The following is a 15,236-nucleotide window of genomic DNA, read 5'->3' as shown; positions in this document are numbered from 1 at the left end:
TACAGCCCAGGATGCAGGCCTCTGCTTCTGAGATTCTGGATGGCACAACACACAGTGTGAGGCCTGGGTGCAACCTTCCACTATGCCACCTCAGCCAGGCATCTTGGCTGCACCTACCTGGAGTATAGTGCCAGGCTGCTCCAGGGCCTGCTTGTGATACATTTGCCAAGCTCCTGGTGAGTGCTTGGAAATGATCCCTACTCAGGAGCACCCCCACCCTTAGCTCTGGCTGCCCCAAGAGCAGAGTACCATGCCCTGTGAGCCACGAAAGGGGTTTCTTGTGTTCTGCAGAGGGTGATACAGGAGTCTCTATAGACATCTCAGTCCTTCCTCTGCCACTGGGCAGAGATCCTGCTGTCCAGCCTGCTCCTGTAGGCAAGCACCTCAACTGTCCTTTCAGGCCTGGGGAGGAGAGTCCCTCTGGAAAGCAGGACGGCATAAAAAGATGGAAGCCTATGGTTTGAAATCCCAGCTCCCTACCTGAGTCGACTTAGGTAAGTATCTGGCCATTGAGGATCCTCAGTTTCCACATGAGAATCATCTAGAGCAGCATGAGAATACAATGGAGGCACAGCAGGGACTGCCAGGGGACATCTGAGGTGCTGACTGAAGCCTTAGGAAAGCCAATGCCTGGCAGGGCTGGGGGAGGGGAGGTCACAGACTATTGCAACCCACAGGGGTCTGGCTCTCCACAATTCTTCCCCAAAACAGATCCCTGGACTTACAGAAGCTGAAGTAAATACTGTCCTTCATGGGTAGTGAGGACAGAGGGGCCCTCTCTCCTGTCCAGCGGGCTCTGACAGCTGTGGGTGCCCTCGGCTTCTCTTGGGACAGTCCCAAGCACAGAGCCAGCTCCCGAGGTGAGAGGGAACCATTGTTCCCAATCTCCCAAGGGCAGGAGAATGTGTGTCACATGGCCCACCCTGTGCCAAGCCCCCATCCCTGGGGGTGGCAGCGAGGAAGGGAGGAGATGCTCTGTACCCCACACTGGCTGTGCCTCTGACTAGGGGTGAGGCAGGGCAGCGAATGGACCCCAGGGAAAGGCGTAGTAAAACTTTTGTGAGAGGGGAGGGCCCAGCAAACTCAGGAAGTGTCTCAGAGCAGGGACGGGACCACCCTTCTCCTCTGAAAACCTGGCCACTGGTTTGTGTCATCCTGAATGTTTCAGCCCTCCACCCCACAGGGAGACAGCTACCTGGGGTGGGGGTGGGAGACCCGTAGGTCCTGACTTGAGGGCTGCCTAGTATGGGGTCGAGACTAGCCCCCAGGTCACTTCCTAACCCAGGGACCCCCAAAACTGGACAGAAGGAAGGGATGTGGTAACAAAGGTGGGATCTAGGATGGATCTGTGTCTGTTAGTTCCCAAGGCTGCCATCACAATGTGCCACCAAACTAGTTCTTTAAAAGTGCAGGCAGGCTGGGTGGTGGTGGCGCATGCCTGTAATCCCAGGACTCAGGAGGGAGAGGCAGGTGGATCTCTGTGAATTTGAGGCCAGCCTGGTCTACAAAGCAAGCTCCAGGACAGGCTCCAAAGCTACAGAGAAACCCTGTCTCAAAGAGAAGAAAAAAAAAAAAAAAAAAGTGCAGGCACATGTTGTCTTAGCTCTGAAGGACTGAAGTCCTGTCTTCAGTGTCCTCAGAAATGGCCCCTTCCTATGTGTCTTAGGGTTTCTATTGCTGCGATGAAACACCATGACCAATAAGCAAGTTGAAGAGGAAAGGGTTTATTAGGCTTACACTTCAGCATTGCTGTTCATCACTGAAGGAAGTCAGGACAGGAACTCAAACAGGGCAGAATCCTGGAAGCAGAAGCTGATGCAGAGGCCATGGAGGGGTGCTGCTTACTGGCTTGCTTCCTCTGGCTTGCTCAGCCTGCTTTCTTATAGAAACAAAGGACCACCAGCCCAGACATGGCACCACCCAACATGGGCTGGGTCCCTCCACATTGGTCACTAATTGAGAAAATGCCTTACAGCTGGCTGTCATGGAGGCATTTCCTTAACTGAGGCTCCTTCCTTTGATGACTCTAGCTTGTGTCAAGTTGACAGAGAAAACCAGCCTGCGCACTTGGGCTGGGAGGAGCACCTGCACTGGGTTGCACTGGGTTCCTCTGTGCCTTGTAGGTGGCTGTGTTATCACGCCCCTTCCTCTTCAGCGTCTGTCTGAATTTCCCCTTTATTTAAGGACACTGGGTTAGGCCTCTACTCCACAGTGACCTCACATTCAGTGAATATACCTCCAATTCCTGTTTCACATATGGTCAGGAGCTGAGGTACTTGGGGTCAGAGCTTCACAATATCTTCTTTTGGATGGCATGCATTAATCTTCAATAACTGGCATTCTCTGCCCTCTGTGAGCAGTGGCTTTATTCTCCAGTGTGCCCATTACTTCCTGACATGTATATCCCTCCATTTTCTCATCAATTAGTATTCCTGCCAGCCAACTGCTCTTCCAAGGAAGGTTTATGTGTATTTTTTCACTTGTGTTTTCCAAGTACCTTATAAATGCCTAGAGCATAGTTGGCACTTGAAACGTGTTAATTGTGAATGGGTGGGTACAAAGAAGGAAGGGCTACATGGAAAGCCCTCTGCTCCATCTTCTAGGCAAAACGGTAAACCAAAATCAAAACTTCATCTCCAGATTACCGCAGAGGTTGCTGTCACTCCCCCAGTTGTGACAGACACAGAGGAGCGCTCACAGCATCACAGCTTTACTCCTGTTTTTAGCCCTGCACAGCACAAGGGGTGTTGTTATTAGATGGGATTGTCATATGCTGGAAGACATAAGTGAGTCCATTTGCAATTCTTTCCCCAGATGTGGGGACTATATTGGCACATCAATAGTTTTCACCTAGCAATCCATCAACGCATCTGAAGGGACTCTAGATAGCCCGAGCATGGCAAATATGGCTCTGGCAGGCCTTGCCCTTCCCCATTCCCTCTGCCTTGCTAAAAAAACAAAACAAAACAAAACAAAAAACAAACAAAAAAACCTAACAAACTGTTAGATTACATTCCTAAAGCTAGCCACTAAGGTCTATTCTCTTATTTGGCCATTTCATCTTCCTGAGGCTGACTACCAAGGTCCAGCTATCAAAATATTGAAGTCCACAATCAAAAGACCTCTTGTGCCCCCCCCAATTAACATGCCCAATCAAAATTAAACACCTCATCCTAACATAGTGTTTCCCCTCTTAGCTTTATAAACTGCCATTTGCCTATGGGTTATATCTGTCTCCTCTTTATCCAGAGACAATCCTTTGTCTCTCTAGGACAAATATCACTGCCCCCTTGCCCCTTCTCCCTCATCCTCTGTCTCCTGTTTTTGTCTCTTATTCCGTCCATTGTCCCTCTGGGACAAATAAATCTCCTTTGTGCTGAGAACTTGGTCTCCGAGTATCTTGTGCCAAATACTGGTCCCTTCAGCATCAATGAGCTTTAAGTATAATAACTATAATAAAGTATTGGAGGCTAATTTTTTTTTTTTGAGCTGAGGATCGAACCCAGGGCCTTGCACTTGCTAGGCAAGCGCTCTACCACTGAGCTAAATCCCCAACCCCCAGGCTAATTTTGTAAATGAGGCTTTTTTAGTTCACAGTTTTGTGCAAACAACATGGCGCAGGCTCTGGTATGGGTCCTCCTTGGCTATAGTGCCTCACAGTATACAGTAATGGTAGGAACATGTATAGGAACAGATGATCAAATCCCAAATCCAGTGGCAGAGAGAGCTGGGAAGGGCCAGGTTTGCTTCTTTTATAACAATTACCTTCAGAGCAGGGCCAAAGGACACCCCCTCCCCAAATGGCTCTTAAAGGTTCTAACAGCCTGCCCCCACCATCCTGGAAACTAAGTTTCTAACATTTTTACCCCCACTTCAATAGAGTGTGCCAGAAACATCACACTATCTTTTGGAGGGATGAACTTCTTGTCCCTACCATCTTGCCTCAGAAGTAAACTAGTTCAAATGCTGTTCTTCTCAAGACATGTCCCAACATGTTCAGGATGTCACAGCATTCCACTACAGAGATCATATCCCATGGGTAGACCCTGGAGCTGGGGTATTAGTGAAAGGCTAGATGCTAATATAACATACACCCTTGCCAAAAGGCTCCACCCTGTCTTAGCCACTGTTCTATTGCTGTGAAGAGACACCATGACCAAGGCAGCTCTTTAAAAAAGTATTTAATTGGGAGCTTGCTTACAGTTTCAGAGGTTTATCTCATTATCATAATGGCAGGGAGTATGGAGGCAGGTGCTGGGGCAGTAGCTGAGAGCTACATCTTGATCTGTAGACAGAGAGAAAGAGAGTTTTGGCCTGACATGGGCTTTTGAAACCTCAAAGTCCACCACTAGTGATACACCTACTCCAACATGGCCACACTATCCCAACAGATCCTTCTGATCTGTTTAAAAAGTGCCACTCCATGGTGACTAAGCATTCAAATATATGAGCCTATGAGGGTCATTCTTATTCAAACCTCCACATTGACATGGAGATTTATTATTAATTATGAAAGCTTGGCCTTACCTTAGGCTTGTCTCACTAGCTCTTTTAACTTAAATTAACCCATTTATTTTAGTCTGCATTCTGTTGAGGGGCTTGTTACCTCATCTCTCCATACTGCTCATATTGCTTCCTCTGTGTGTGGCTGGCAACTCTGCCTTCTTCTTCTCAGAGTTCTCTCTCTATGTCCATGAGTCCCACCTACACCTCCTGCCTAGCTATTGGACATTCAGCTTTTTATTACACCAATTACAGCAATACATTTTCACACAGTGTACAAATATCCCACAATACCACATACCCTATGAAAGTTTAGAAATTCAGATGTTGGTGACATTTGAGGGTTCCCGTGGTCTGGGGATACCAAGACATCAGCTTCAACCAGGTGTGGTGGCTCTTGACTGTAAACTCTAGAACTCAGAAGGCTAAGGTAGCTGAGTTGCTGCAAATTTGAGGCCAGTTTGGGTTGTGCAATGAATTTCAGATCAGCCTAGTTACAGAGTGAGACAGACTCTGTCTCAAACACACAGACAATGTCTTCTGGATGTGACAGAGCCATTGCACTTATGAACATTCAGCACAAGATCAAGTCAGTCAACATTCCAGCATGGACAGGAGAAGGGCTCATGAGGCCGTATCCCTAGCTGAAGAGCTATTGGCAATTGATTTCCTGCTAGGGAAGGAAGAATTGTTTTTCTTTGGAAGTATGGCTGCTGGTAGGTTGCCCATGCTCCAATGAATAGGCACACACTTGCATGCAGCCAGCACTCAGTGTATTTTTTTTTAAAAGAAGAAGACAAGAAGGTGAGAGGGGGAAATATTGGGAAACTCTAAGGGATGGGGAGGGGGATTTTATTTGAGTCTGAAGAAAAATTTTAGGTGTGTGAAATTGTCAAAAAATAAAACACCATTTTAAACAAAAATCACATATGCAAGCACATACACAAAAAAGCAAACAAACAAAAACATTACCTCCAAAGATAGGCATAAACCTACAGTAGTACAGGCTTTTAATCTCAGCTACTTGGGAGGCTGAAGCAAGAAGACAATAAGTTCAAGGGCAGCCTGGCCAACTCAATGAGACTATGAAAATAAAGAAGTCTGGGAATATAGACCAGTGGTACAGTACTTGCTTAGCAAGAAGACCCTGGGTTCAGCTCTTAGTACTGCAAACGAAAGAGTGTTGCATGCTGGTTGAACATCTTACTACTAGGACATAGAGCTCCCAATCAGATGGTATGTAAGGGCCTGGCATGCTGCAAACTGCAAGAATATATTATATGTCACAAGCCATAAGAATATAAAATATAAGAATATATACTGGCACACAGTATGTGATCTGAATTTCCCCCTTGGAACTAGGTGTTGGGTGTGCAGTATCATTCAGGGAAAAAAGGGGCAAGCTTGAACCTGGGAATGCTGCACCAGCCAGTATGCTCAGTCACAGTTTACTCTCCCCTGCTTCCCACCTACACAATGACCTCATAAAGGATTAGTTATGCCATGTTTGGTAGACCCTTGTAAGATGTTTCTGTGATCTATAATGCTGTGGGCAAGGTGAAATGCATATATGATGGTGGTCCCATAAGAGTTTAATGAAGCTGAAAACTACTGTCTAGTGATGTTACAACATCTTACATAATCCATCACTTGTGTTTGTGGGTGCTGGAACAAATGATATGTTTAGATACACAGACTCTATTGTGTTCCAGTTACCTACAGTGCAGTAGCAGTATAGATTGGTTACTTAGGAGTAACACCCTACACCGTGTAGCCTATGTGTAAAAGGCCACACAATTTAGGTCTGTGTATGTGCCCTTTAGGACATTTGTGTGATGAAATGGCCTAACAAGGAAATTCTCAGAATATATCTCCATTATAAAGCAACAGGTCGGGGTTGGGGATTTAGCTCAGTGGTAGAGCGCTTGCCTAGCAAGCACAAGGCCCTGGGTTTGATCCTCAGCTCTAAAATAATTTAAAAAAAGCAACAGTTGACTGAATTATTATTCTCATTACAATGGAAAGGAAATGGAGGGCTGGAGACATGCTCAGTGGTTAACAGTGCTTGCTGCTCTTCCAGAAGACTGGAGTTCAGTTCTTAGCATCCACATTGGATAGCTCACAACTACTTGTAACTCCAGTTCCAGATCCAGATGATCTCTTCTGGCTTCTGCATTCTGCAGGTACCAAATACACACACACACACACACACACACACACACACACACACACACACAGAGAGAGAGAGAGAGAGAGAGAGAGAGAGAGAGAGAGAGACAGAGAGAGACAGAGAGAGACAGAGAGAGAGACAGAGAGACAGAGACAGAGAGACAAACAGAGAAAGACAGAGAGAGACTGAGAGACAGAGACAGACAGACAGACAGAGGGATGGTCAAAAGCAGGCTGGCTCACCGAGGACTGATGCTCCTCAGAAGCAGTGGACAAGGGAACATTAAAAGGTAACTAGCTGGGGTTGGAGATTTAGCTCAGTGGTAGAGTGCAAAAAAAAAAAAAAAAAAAAAAAAGTAACCAGCTGATGGTTGCCTAAAAGCAAGGTGACTATGAGTCATTCAGTATGACCATGGGCACCCATGGGAATGAAAATGGAGGAGAGCACAGACTTGATTGCCTCCTAATATAGTCTTGATTAAATGACTTTTCCCCCTCCAGATATTTCCTTCCTCACTGTTTCATTTCAGGTATTTGTTGGTGATGAAAGATGCCACCACTATCCACCCCTCCAGGTGCCTGACAGTTTGTGCTATGAAGAAGGAATGCAGTGGAAACCTCGCAGCACCCTGGAATGGTTCTTTTGGGAGGATTGAGTACCATTTCAAGTATATGACAGCTGTATTACAGTGGGCAACTGGCCTGAAGGTATTATCTGTCTGGTGCCTGCTATTCATGACACCCCATTTAAGACACTAATGAGCTGGGTTGTTGCTATTCCTCTGCTCAAGTGTGTGCTCCTGGAAGCATCTCCCCAGTAAAGAGGAGAAAGGAGTCACAGGTACTCACTGAGTTCCTGGTACTGGTCAGGCTCTGGAAAGAGCAACCAATAGGACAGATATCTAGGACCGTGAGGAGACTTATGGGTATCCTGGATGATGAGAGTCACCCAAGAGCCAGAAGGTACAGCTCATGAAGCAAGGGGACAAGTGGGGACTCAAGGGGACAAGCATGTCCACCTATGTGGACAGCTTGGGTGAAAAGGAACAGATAGCAAAGCAAGGGGACACAGAAGAGGCAGTGTAGTCCGAACAGTTCAGGCAGAGGCACTAGGTGGGGCAAAAGATGACTACAAGGTTAAGGTGGACAGCATGGGGGATATAAATAGTCATGGATGAGGCTCTGCAGAGGAAAGGGGCACATACTCGGTGGGGGGGCACTCTGGTGTTCCAGCCTGGGGTTCAGAGTATTCCCAGGTCTGGGACACAGGGTTGGGGCCACTCTGGGGTTCCAGGCTCTTCTAAGTCTAGGCACTACCAGGTCTGGGATACTGGGGCAGGGATACTTAGGTTCCAGGAATTTCAGATTCCCGGGGTCTGTGCATTCCGCAGATTCTTGCACTCTGGGGGTAAGGGTCACTTCTGGGGTCCGGGCACTCCAGGGTATGCAACACCGGGGTCAGGTGTGCTCCAGGGTCCAGTGCACTGTGATGTTACAGGCACTTCGTCTGGGGCACTCCGGAGTTCCGGGCAGTCTGGGTTTCTGGGGAGCTCTGAAGTTACACACACTGAGGATCCGGAAGCTCCGGAGTTTCTGGCAGTATTCGAGTCCTGGGTGCTTCGGGGTCCTGAGTTTCACAGTTCTGCAGGGTCCTAGCACTCCAGAACAGGTACTCTTGGGCGGGGCCGCAGGGGCCGCTGGGACTACGCGTCCCAGCAAGCCGTGCGCGCGTCACTTCCGGCAGCGGGCGGGAGCCATCGAGTGTTTACTTCCGGCCGCCGGCGGGGCTGAGGCCGAGCGAGGCGCGGGCCCCGCGCAGCCATGGACTGGCTCATGGGGTGAGTAGCGGGTGCCGGCACAGCGCGGCGCTGTGCGGGGCGGCGGCGAACGTAGCGAACGCGGGGCGGCCGGCTGCTGGCTCCAGGAGGGACGGGGGCTCGAGAGGACGGCCAGCTGCTGCGGGGCGCCGGGAGCCCGGGCGGGCAGGAGGGCGGCCGGCAGGAGCGAGGCCCGGTCCCCAAGGCGCTGTCCCGAGAGGCCGCGGCCCCTCGCCGCGGGGTGACGGGCTGCGAGTCGGGCGCTGGGCACCGTCAGCCGTCGGTCTTCGCTGGGCCTGCGAAAGTTCTTCCGCCCAAATGACTTTCTTCCAAATTACTTTTGAGGAGAGTGAGAGGCGGGCGCTCCTGGCCGCGCGCGCTCTCCCAGCTTCTCGGTTCCCGACCCTGTCTGTAGTGGTGCCGGCGGCCCTGCTGCGGGGTTCAGCGTAACCATGCTGGGCCAGGGAGATGCCGCCTTTGGTTTCGGCAGTGCGAGGGCTGCGCGGGACCCTGGAGTTAGAAGCTAGGGAAAGGCGGAGGGCAGCATAAGTAGTGGTACTTTCAGGATGACTGAGGCGGTGGAGACGGGTTCTGACCTCCCAGTGCGTGCAACCTAAGGAGAGGGCAGACCAAGAGAACAGGCAGCCCTAGGGGTAATCAGAAGGCCAAGGGAGGCCGCGAGCCACATTGTGCCACTTAGGGTAATAGTTTGGGTGACACAGGGGACCAGACGTAGGCCCATCTGGTTTCTCCAAGAGGAAGCACTGGCTGTATGCTCCTCTCTAGACTTGCTTTAAAGCATTATCTGTTAGATGGACTCTGTGGAATGTACAGTATAGGTATATGGAAGGGTAAACTGAGATAAGGGCCAGCACATGTTTGGCATGCAGTAAGCATGGTAAGGGATATGTCCTGGTCATTTTCAAGGTCTTTGAAGCCCAGGGGTCACAGCTGTGATCGACCTATTCCCAATCACTCTCCCTTTGTACATTTGAGGAGAGGGCCAGCATTGGAGGTAACTTGGCCTATCTGCAAATATGGTTTCACTGCAAGAAAACTGGATCTGTCAGCTGGGTCACTGAGGAAGCCGCCCACTGTTGTATGTGTTATTTTTACAGGCCCATGCCCATGAGTAGCAGGTACTTTTTGCCTGCAGACTGACCAGAAGCCAGTCTTTAAACTGACTGAGGACTGTGTTTTGTGGACTGAATCATCATTGCAAATATGCAGACATTAACTCATCAGCCTTTGGAGGCACTGGTTCTTGGGACTCCTTGGTGACAAGGAGCTCTGTGGAAAAGGACAGCTGAACCCTCATCTGTTACCCTAGGTTGGGGGTCAGTCCAGGCCCTAGAATATAGCTAGGAGCTGCTTCTGCTTTTGGGGCCTTTAGGAAAGGAAGGAATCTCAGCTTCACTGTAAAAATAGAGATGTGGTTGCAAAGGGCAGTGGAGATTTTTTTAAAGAAGGATCTGGCTGCATGGTAATTATCTTGTGTCCATGTTCTTAAGTGTCACAGATTGCATACTGAATATTAGCAGTCATAAGTTTTATATAAGTCCTGTCTAACACCCCCCCCCCCGCTCTGGTTAGTTCCTCCTTGGTGTCTTTGGAAGATAAAGGCACAGGGCCCTAGTATTCCTCATCCCTCTTTCATAGTATTGCTATAAAAATAGGAAGACATGAAAGTTCCAGAGTGAGCCTCAGAGATCTCCTACCTCTCCACACACATACAGATCTCATCCACTTTGTCTTCTGATCCCTGGGTGAGAGCTGGCAAGGTGGTCAGTAGAGAGTGAAGTCATTTTTTTTCCTTTCGAATACCTATTGTTTGCTCAGGGCTAGAGCTTTATCTGCAGTTAACCCTTGAACTAGTTTGAACTAGTTTTTTTTTTTTTTTTTTGGTCTGGAAGAATTGGAGAAATGTAGCATCTTTTACTCTGTGTTGGTCATTTTCTTAATTCAGACCATTGTCAATGAGGAGTTTAGAATACAGTGCTTGTGTTTTGAGAAAGATTGTTTGCTTCCTTGCTTGCTTTAAAGGTTTTGTTGAATGGCTTCATGTTGGGTGGACCAAGTATGGGTGTGAGAGTAGTGTTCTTTTCCAGCAATTGTTCGAGCCTGGAGAGTGGTCTACAGAAATGCAAGTGGAAAACCACATCTTCCTCTTAGCTGGATGAAGATCAAACTGGGACTTCGAGCATCTCACAGCCTTATCTTCTGCATTCAGCTGCTCAGGAGGAAGCGAGGCCCTGCAGGGAAACATGCTTGGGATAGCCAGAGCAGAGTTTGGCACGTTGGGACTTGGTGGTGGACCTGCTAGGACTTTTCTGGAGAATGTTGTAGGTGTGGCTCTTACCCGCCTCTTGTACTGTAGGTTTTCTCTGCTTGGAGAAGCTTTGAGCGTCTTCTTAAGCAGTGTATATAGTCAGACTGCCTTCAGTCCTTACTAGAAAAGATTGCAACTTTTGTGTAGTGAATTTTTGTTCTGTTGTGGACAACCAAGAACAGGGTAACACCCAAGGGGAAGCTGCTCAGGATTTGGAGGAGGGAACTTCAACATGCTGTGTGATACTTTAGGAAACTCTTGAGTCTTTCTTGTTCAGGGGCAGGCATTTAAGCAGGTCTGAGTGTAGTTTGGATTTTATCTAGCAGAAAGCAGTCCAGAAGCTCCTGAGCTCCAGGGAGTCAGAACACACTTTCTCCTCTTCCCACTGATGATAGTGAATTGGCCCTCTTGCCTAGCAACCCTTACTAAACCTGTACTCTCTCCAGTAGTCCCTCTTCAGCCTGCCACTGTGGCTCCCTTTCTGGTTGTTCCTGACTCGGAGCTACAGGTGCCTTCCCAGCCATGCTCTCCTGTTACTGTTTAGGCCTTGGGGCCTTTAGATCTCTCTGGTGCAGGCAGAAGGAGATGGAACCTGATGTTGGCCATTCATACAGTGTACATGGGAAGGTCTGCTCTTGCTCAGCTAACAGGTAAAAACTAAATGGCTTCAGGGCTTTCCAGCCTCTCTGGAACAGTCTTCAGCAGACTTGTACTCTGAGCCATTGTGTGTAGGTGTCTGCAAGGTTGGCATGGGGGTAAAAAGCTTTATCTCCTGGGAGAGTATTTCTGGTGACTGACATCTGACTGGGCTTGCTAGAGTCTGTAGGTTTTGTTTGAACGGCCTCATGTGGTATGGTTTACATACCACCAAGTTTGCTTGTTTTAAATTTTAGATAATTTTTAGTAAAATTATAGACTTTTATTACTAAGACCATGATTTATTTAATTTTAAAGTGTGTGTGTGTGTGTGTGTGTGTGTGTGTGTGTGTGTGTGTGTTCTAGGGGTGGAACCCACAGCCTTCAGCATCTTGGGCAAACCCTTGCCATGGCACCCTCAGCCCATTATAAAACATTACCATTATTCTTTGACTAGCCTTCCAGTTGCTGCAGGTCTCCACCCTACAGGAGGCAGCATCTGTTCTTCCTATCCAGTGTAATATGGAAATGGAGTCATGAGATCCGTTCTGTGATGGGTTCAGTGATGGGTGTCAGCAGTTGTGTCCATTTGTTACTCCACCAGGCATTGTGAGGAAACTGGAATGTTCTGTTTCTTCCTTTACCTGTGGGTAGAGGTGGTTGTGGAAAGTTTGCAGTCCTGACTGATGATGCTGTCTTTTAGGACAGTGAATTGTGCTCTTTCCCCAGCCAAGGATTCTGAGCCCACTTGTGCTGAGAGTAAGGCTTCCACTGGCTCCAAGGTCAGTGTTTTGAACACTAAGGCTGGCAGAGGAAGACAGGACAAACACAAGTATCAAGGATCTGAGTGAATGAGCGAGCGTGGGATGTGAAGTCGAGTATAGAGAGCTTCCTAAAGGATTTTGGCACAGTAAGTGGAGAGGGTACCTGCAGGAGGCCTAGAGGCATAATGGAGATGCCATCTCTAATAGTTAGGCTCTCCAGTGGATGGCTCCACTGAAAGATGTGATTCTAGGAACACCCTCAGGAATAGCCTCTTTCCATGAGGGGCTGCCCAGGTAGTCATCTGGGTTGGGTTTGCAAAGGTGTCTGCTTGGGTCTCTTGTGTCCCCATTCTCTTAAAAAAAAAAAAAAAGCAGTGATCATAAGTGCTGTGTACTTCAGGATACTCTGAACACTTCATTTCTCTTGTTTGCTTAGAGTGTCCCCTAGGAGCTCATGCACAAGCATCCTAAAGCTGGCCAGCAGTGAACAGGGTGAGGCCAGTGTTGTGTTAAAGAAGAGCTCTCTGTTGACTGGAGACAGTTGAATGGCATGGCTGTGATTCCCTATAAAGGTGTGTCTGAGGCTAGTGCTTACTCTCTTTAGTGGGTCCTCAATCCAGCTGTTGTTTCGTGCTGCCGTACTCTATACCTGCTCAACAAAGCATCTTCTCAGGCTACCTCCAGACCTTGTTATCATTGTTGCCTGTGGGATTACAGTTGAGAGTGTACTTGCTTGAAAGACTTCCTCTCAGGAGGAGCTGTGGTCTGCCATGGTCATCTGTTATAGCATGTATTTGAAGGCCAACTCAGTGGGGAACACCCATATCAGTGGTCCTGGTAGCCCAGCATTTCCTGTATCTTTCTTGCAGTGGCCATGGAAACAGAAACACTCAAACCCCACTTCCTGTGTTTGTGTAGATGCTATACAGGAAAGCTTCGCCTGTTGGCAGGGTGGGCAAACTCAGATCCTAGTGGCTACCATTTGCCTTCCAATGTCCTCCTGGGTAACTGAAAGAGTGCTGGGTGAGGTCATTGGTCATTTCCTGCTAGGGATTTCTGTGCACCCTGTCTGTTATGGGCTGGTCTGGCAGAAGAAGGTGCGAGCTGCTTCTCCATGGCTTGCCAGAAGTTCCTCCCATTCTGTGCCTACCTCCTGTTTGTTTTTCTTTCTGCACAGGATTTCTCAGCTGGGACACACCCGCTGGTATTCACTGCAGCTTCATGGGATGGTGCCTGGGAACACGGAAGTAGAAACAATTGAAATTTAAAAAAAAAGGTTGAAGAGAGGAGGAAGAGGTTGTTCAATAGGGCATTCAGGCCACATGTGGCCCCTGACCCTTCCACTTGGCATTGTCAGTGTCTGTGCTGTGCGTGGACCATGACCACACTTACTGGCTTTCTTCTCTTTGAAGGTTCCCTTTGCCAGCGCTGGTACATGATCATCTGGGCTGCAGTTTTCATCCAGTTACTCCCACAATCCTTAGTGGGCACATCCCTTTCAGGGTCATGGGGCTGTGTATAGCTAAATTCATGTGGTTATGTGGTGTTCTACCTTGGGCCCTTGATTTTGGTTGAAGTATTTCATGTTTTGGTGTGTCAGGAAGGCATGGATACTCACTTCTTGTATGAGCTTTGTACCCATAGGTCATGGATGATGGGCAGGTAGAAACAGCAGGGAAGGTCTCAGCTGCCTTTTCAATGGCACTCCTTTTCTTCCCTCCTTGAGCTAGCAGAAGGGACACAGTCTCAGCAGCCCTCGACAGGTTTGGACTGAAGTGTCCCTCCTGAAGGTTCCAGCCTTCACCTTGTGGGGCTGTGTCCCCAGTCTTTGAAAAGGCCTGACAGTGCCAAGTGGCCCCAAGGAAGTGATGTCTGAGCCTGAGGCTGGCCTTGGGAGCAAGCCCAGGAATGTAAAATTAGTCTAGGCATTGTGTGACATACAGCTTGGCTTGTCTGCGTGGGACCTTGCTGTGTGAAGTTCTGGCTGTGTCCCCAGGCCTGTCTCGGGGTTCTCTGCAGAGCTTCTGTAGGCTAGTGGGAACTGCTGTGCCACCCAGCATATTTGCTTTCTGCTCTTTAGCCATTTCTTTTGGTGCCATATGTGACAAGGCAGTTTGTGTGAGCTCTGGTGTTGTGAGATACAGAGTATGAGCCAGAGACTATAGTAGAATCAAGGAGCTGCCAAAGGTAAGTGCTGTGTGACTAGAGACAAGTGGCACTTAAGACATTACTACTTAAGGGGCTAATAAGGAAACTAGGATGTGGTGGATGCAGGGCAGAAGAGTACATTTAGTAGAGATCCTGGGGTTTGAGGAGATATCATGAAGGTGACTGGACTCAAGGAGGGCTGACAAGATGAACATCTGCACAAAAGTTCTGCCTGTGCTGTTCTCCTAGGTCACCGTAGACTTGTTCAGTATTCTACAGTCAAACACAGTCTTTATCATGTATTACTTTTATTCTTTTTTATTTTGATGAGTGGATTGCCCCAAATTTAGCTAGTGGGAGTACTTTTGAATTAGCTCTTTTATCCCTTGACTAGGAAAAGGGATTAGGAGAAGTGGCTGGAGGATGAGGGCCCTGAATGAAACTCTAGGGCAGCAGTTCTCAACTTGTGGGGCACGACTCCTTTGGAGGTAGAATGACCCTTTCACAGGGATCGAATATCAGATATCCTGCATATCAGATATCTACATTACAATTTAGAACAGTAGCAAAATTACAGTTATGAAGTAGCAATGAAAATAACTTTATGGTTGGGGGTCACCACAACATAAGAGGAGCTATACTAAAGGATCACAGCATTAGGAAGGTTGAGACCCACTGCTCTAGGAGATAATGGCAAAGCTGTTTTCTCTCATGATTTGGCAACTGTCTTTTTAGAATGTGAGTTGAAACAAGTACATACATCAGTGTCACAGGAAAAGAGTTAGCTCCACCTCTCCTTTTAGTTTTTAGAGTCAAGGTCTTGCTTCAACCAGCCTCAGCATGTGAGTAGTGGAATTGTAAATGTCTGAG

The 15,236-nt window shown here is 48.2% G+C and overlaps 1 protein-coding gene across 2 annotated transcripts in view; it reads left to right on the top strand.

The window, feature by feature from the left end:
- Positions 1-8,419: 8,419 nt before the first annotated feature.
- Positions 8,420-15,236, top strand: part of Mob2 (MOB kinase activator 2) — a 53,916-nt gene continuing 47,099 nt past the window's right edge. Inside the window, exon 1 of one of the 2 annotated variants that reach the window (XM_036199512.1) lies at positions 8,420-8,510. In XM_036199512.1, coding sequence (XP_036055405.1) covers positions 8,494-8,510 — 17 coding nt within the window. In that variant the 5' untranslated portion in view covers positions 8,420-8,493. The remainder of the gene's footprint in view (positions 8,511-15,236) is intronic. The other variant, XM_036199496.1, reaches the window with a different exon arrangement.

The sequence above is a fragment of the Onychomys torridus genome, chromosome 1 (assembly GCF_903995425.1).
Source record: "Onychomys torridus chromosome 1, mOncTor1.1, whole genome shotgun sequence".
Taxonomy (NCBI): Eukaryota; Metazoa; Chordata; class Mammalia; order Rodentia; family Cricetidae; genus Onychomys; species Onychomys torridus.
This window is presented reverse-complemented; position numbering and strand designations above follow the sequence as displayed.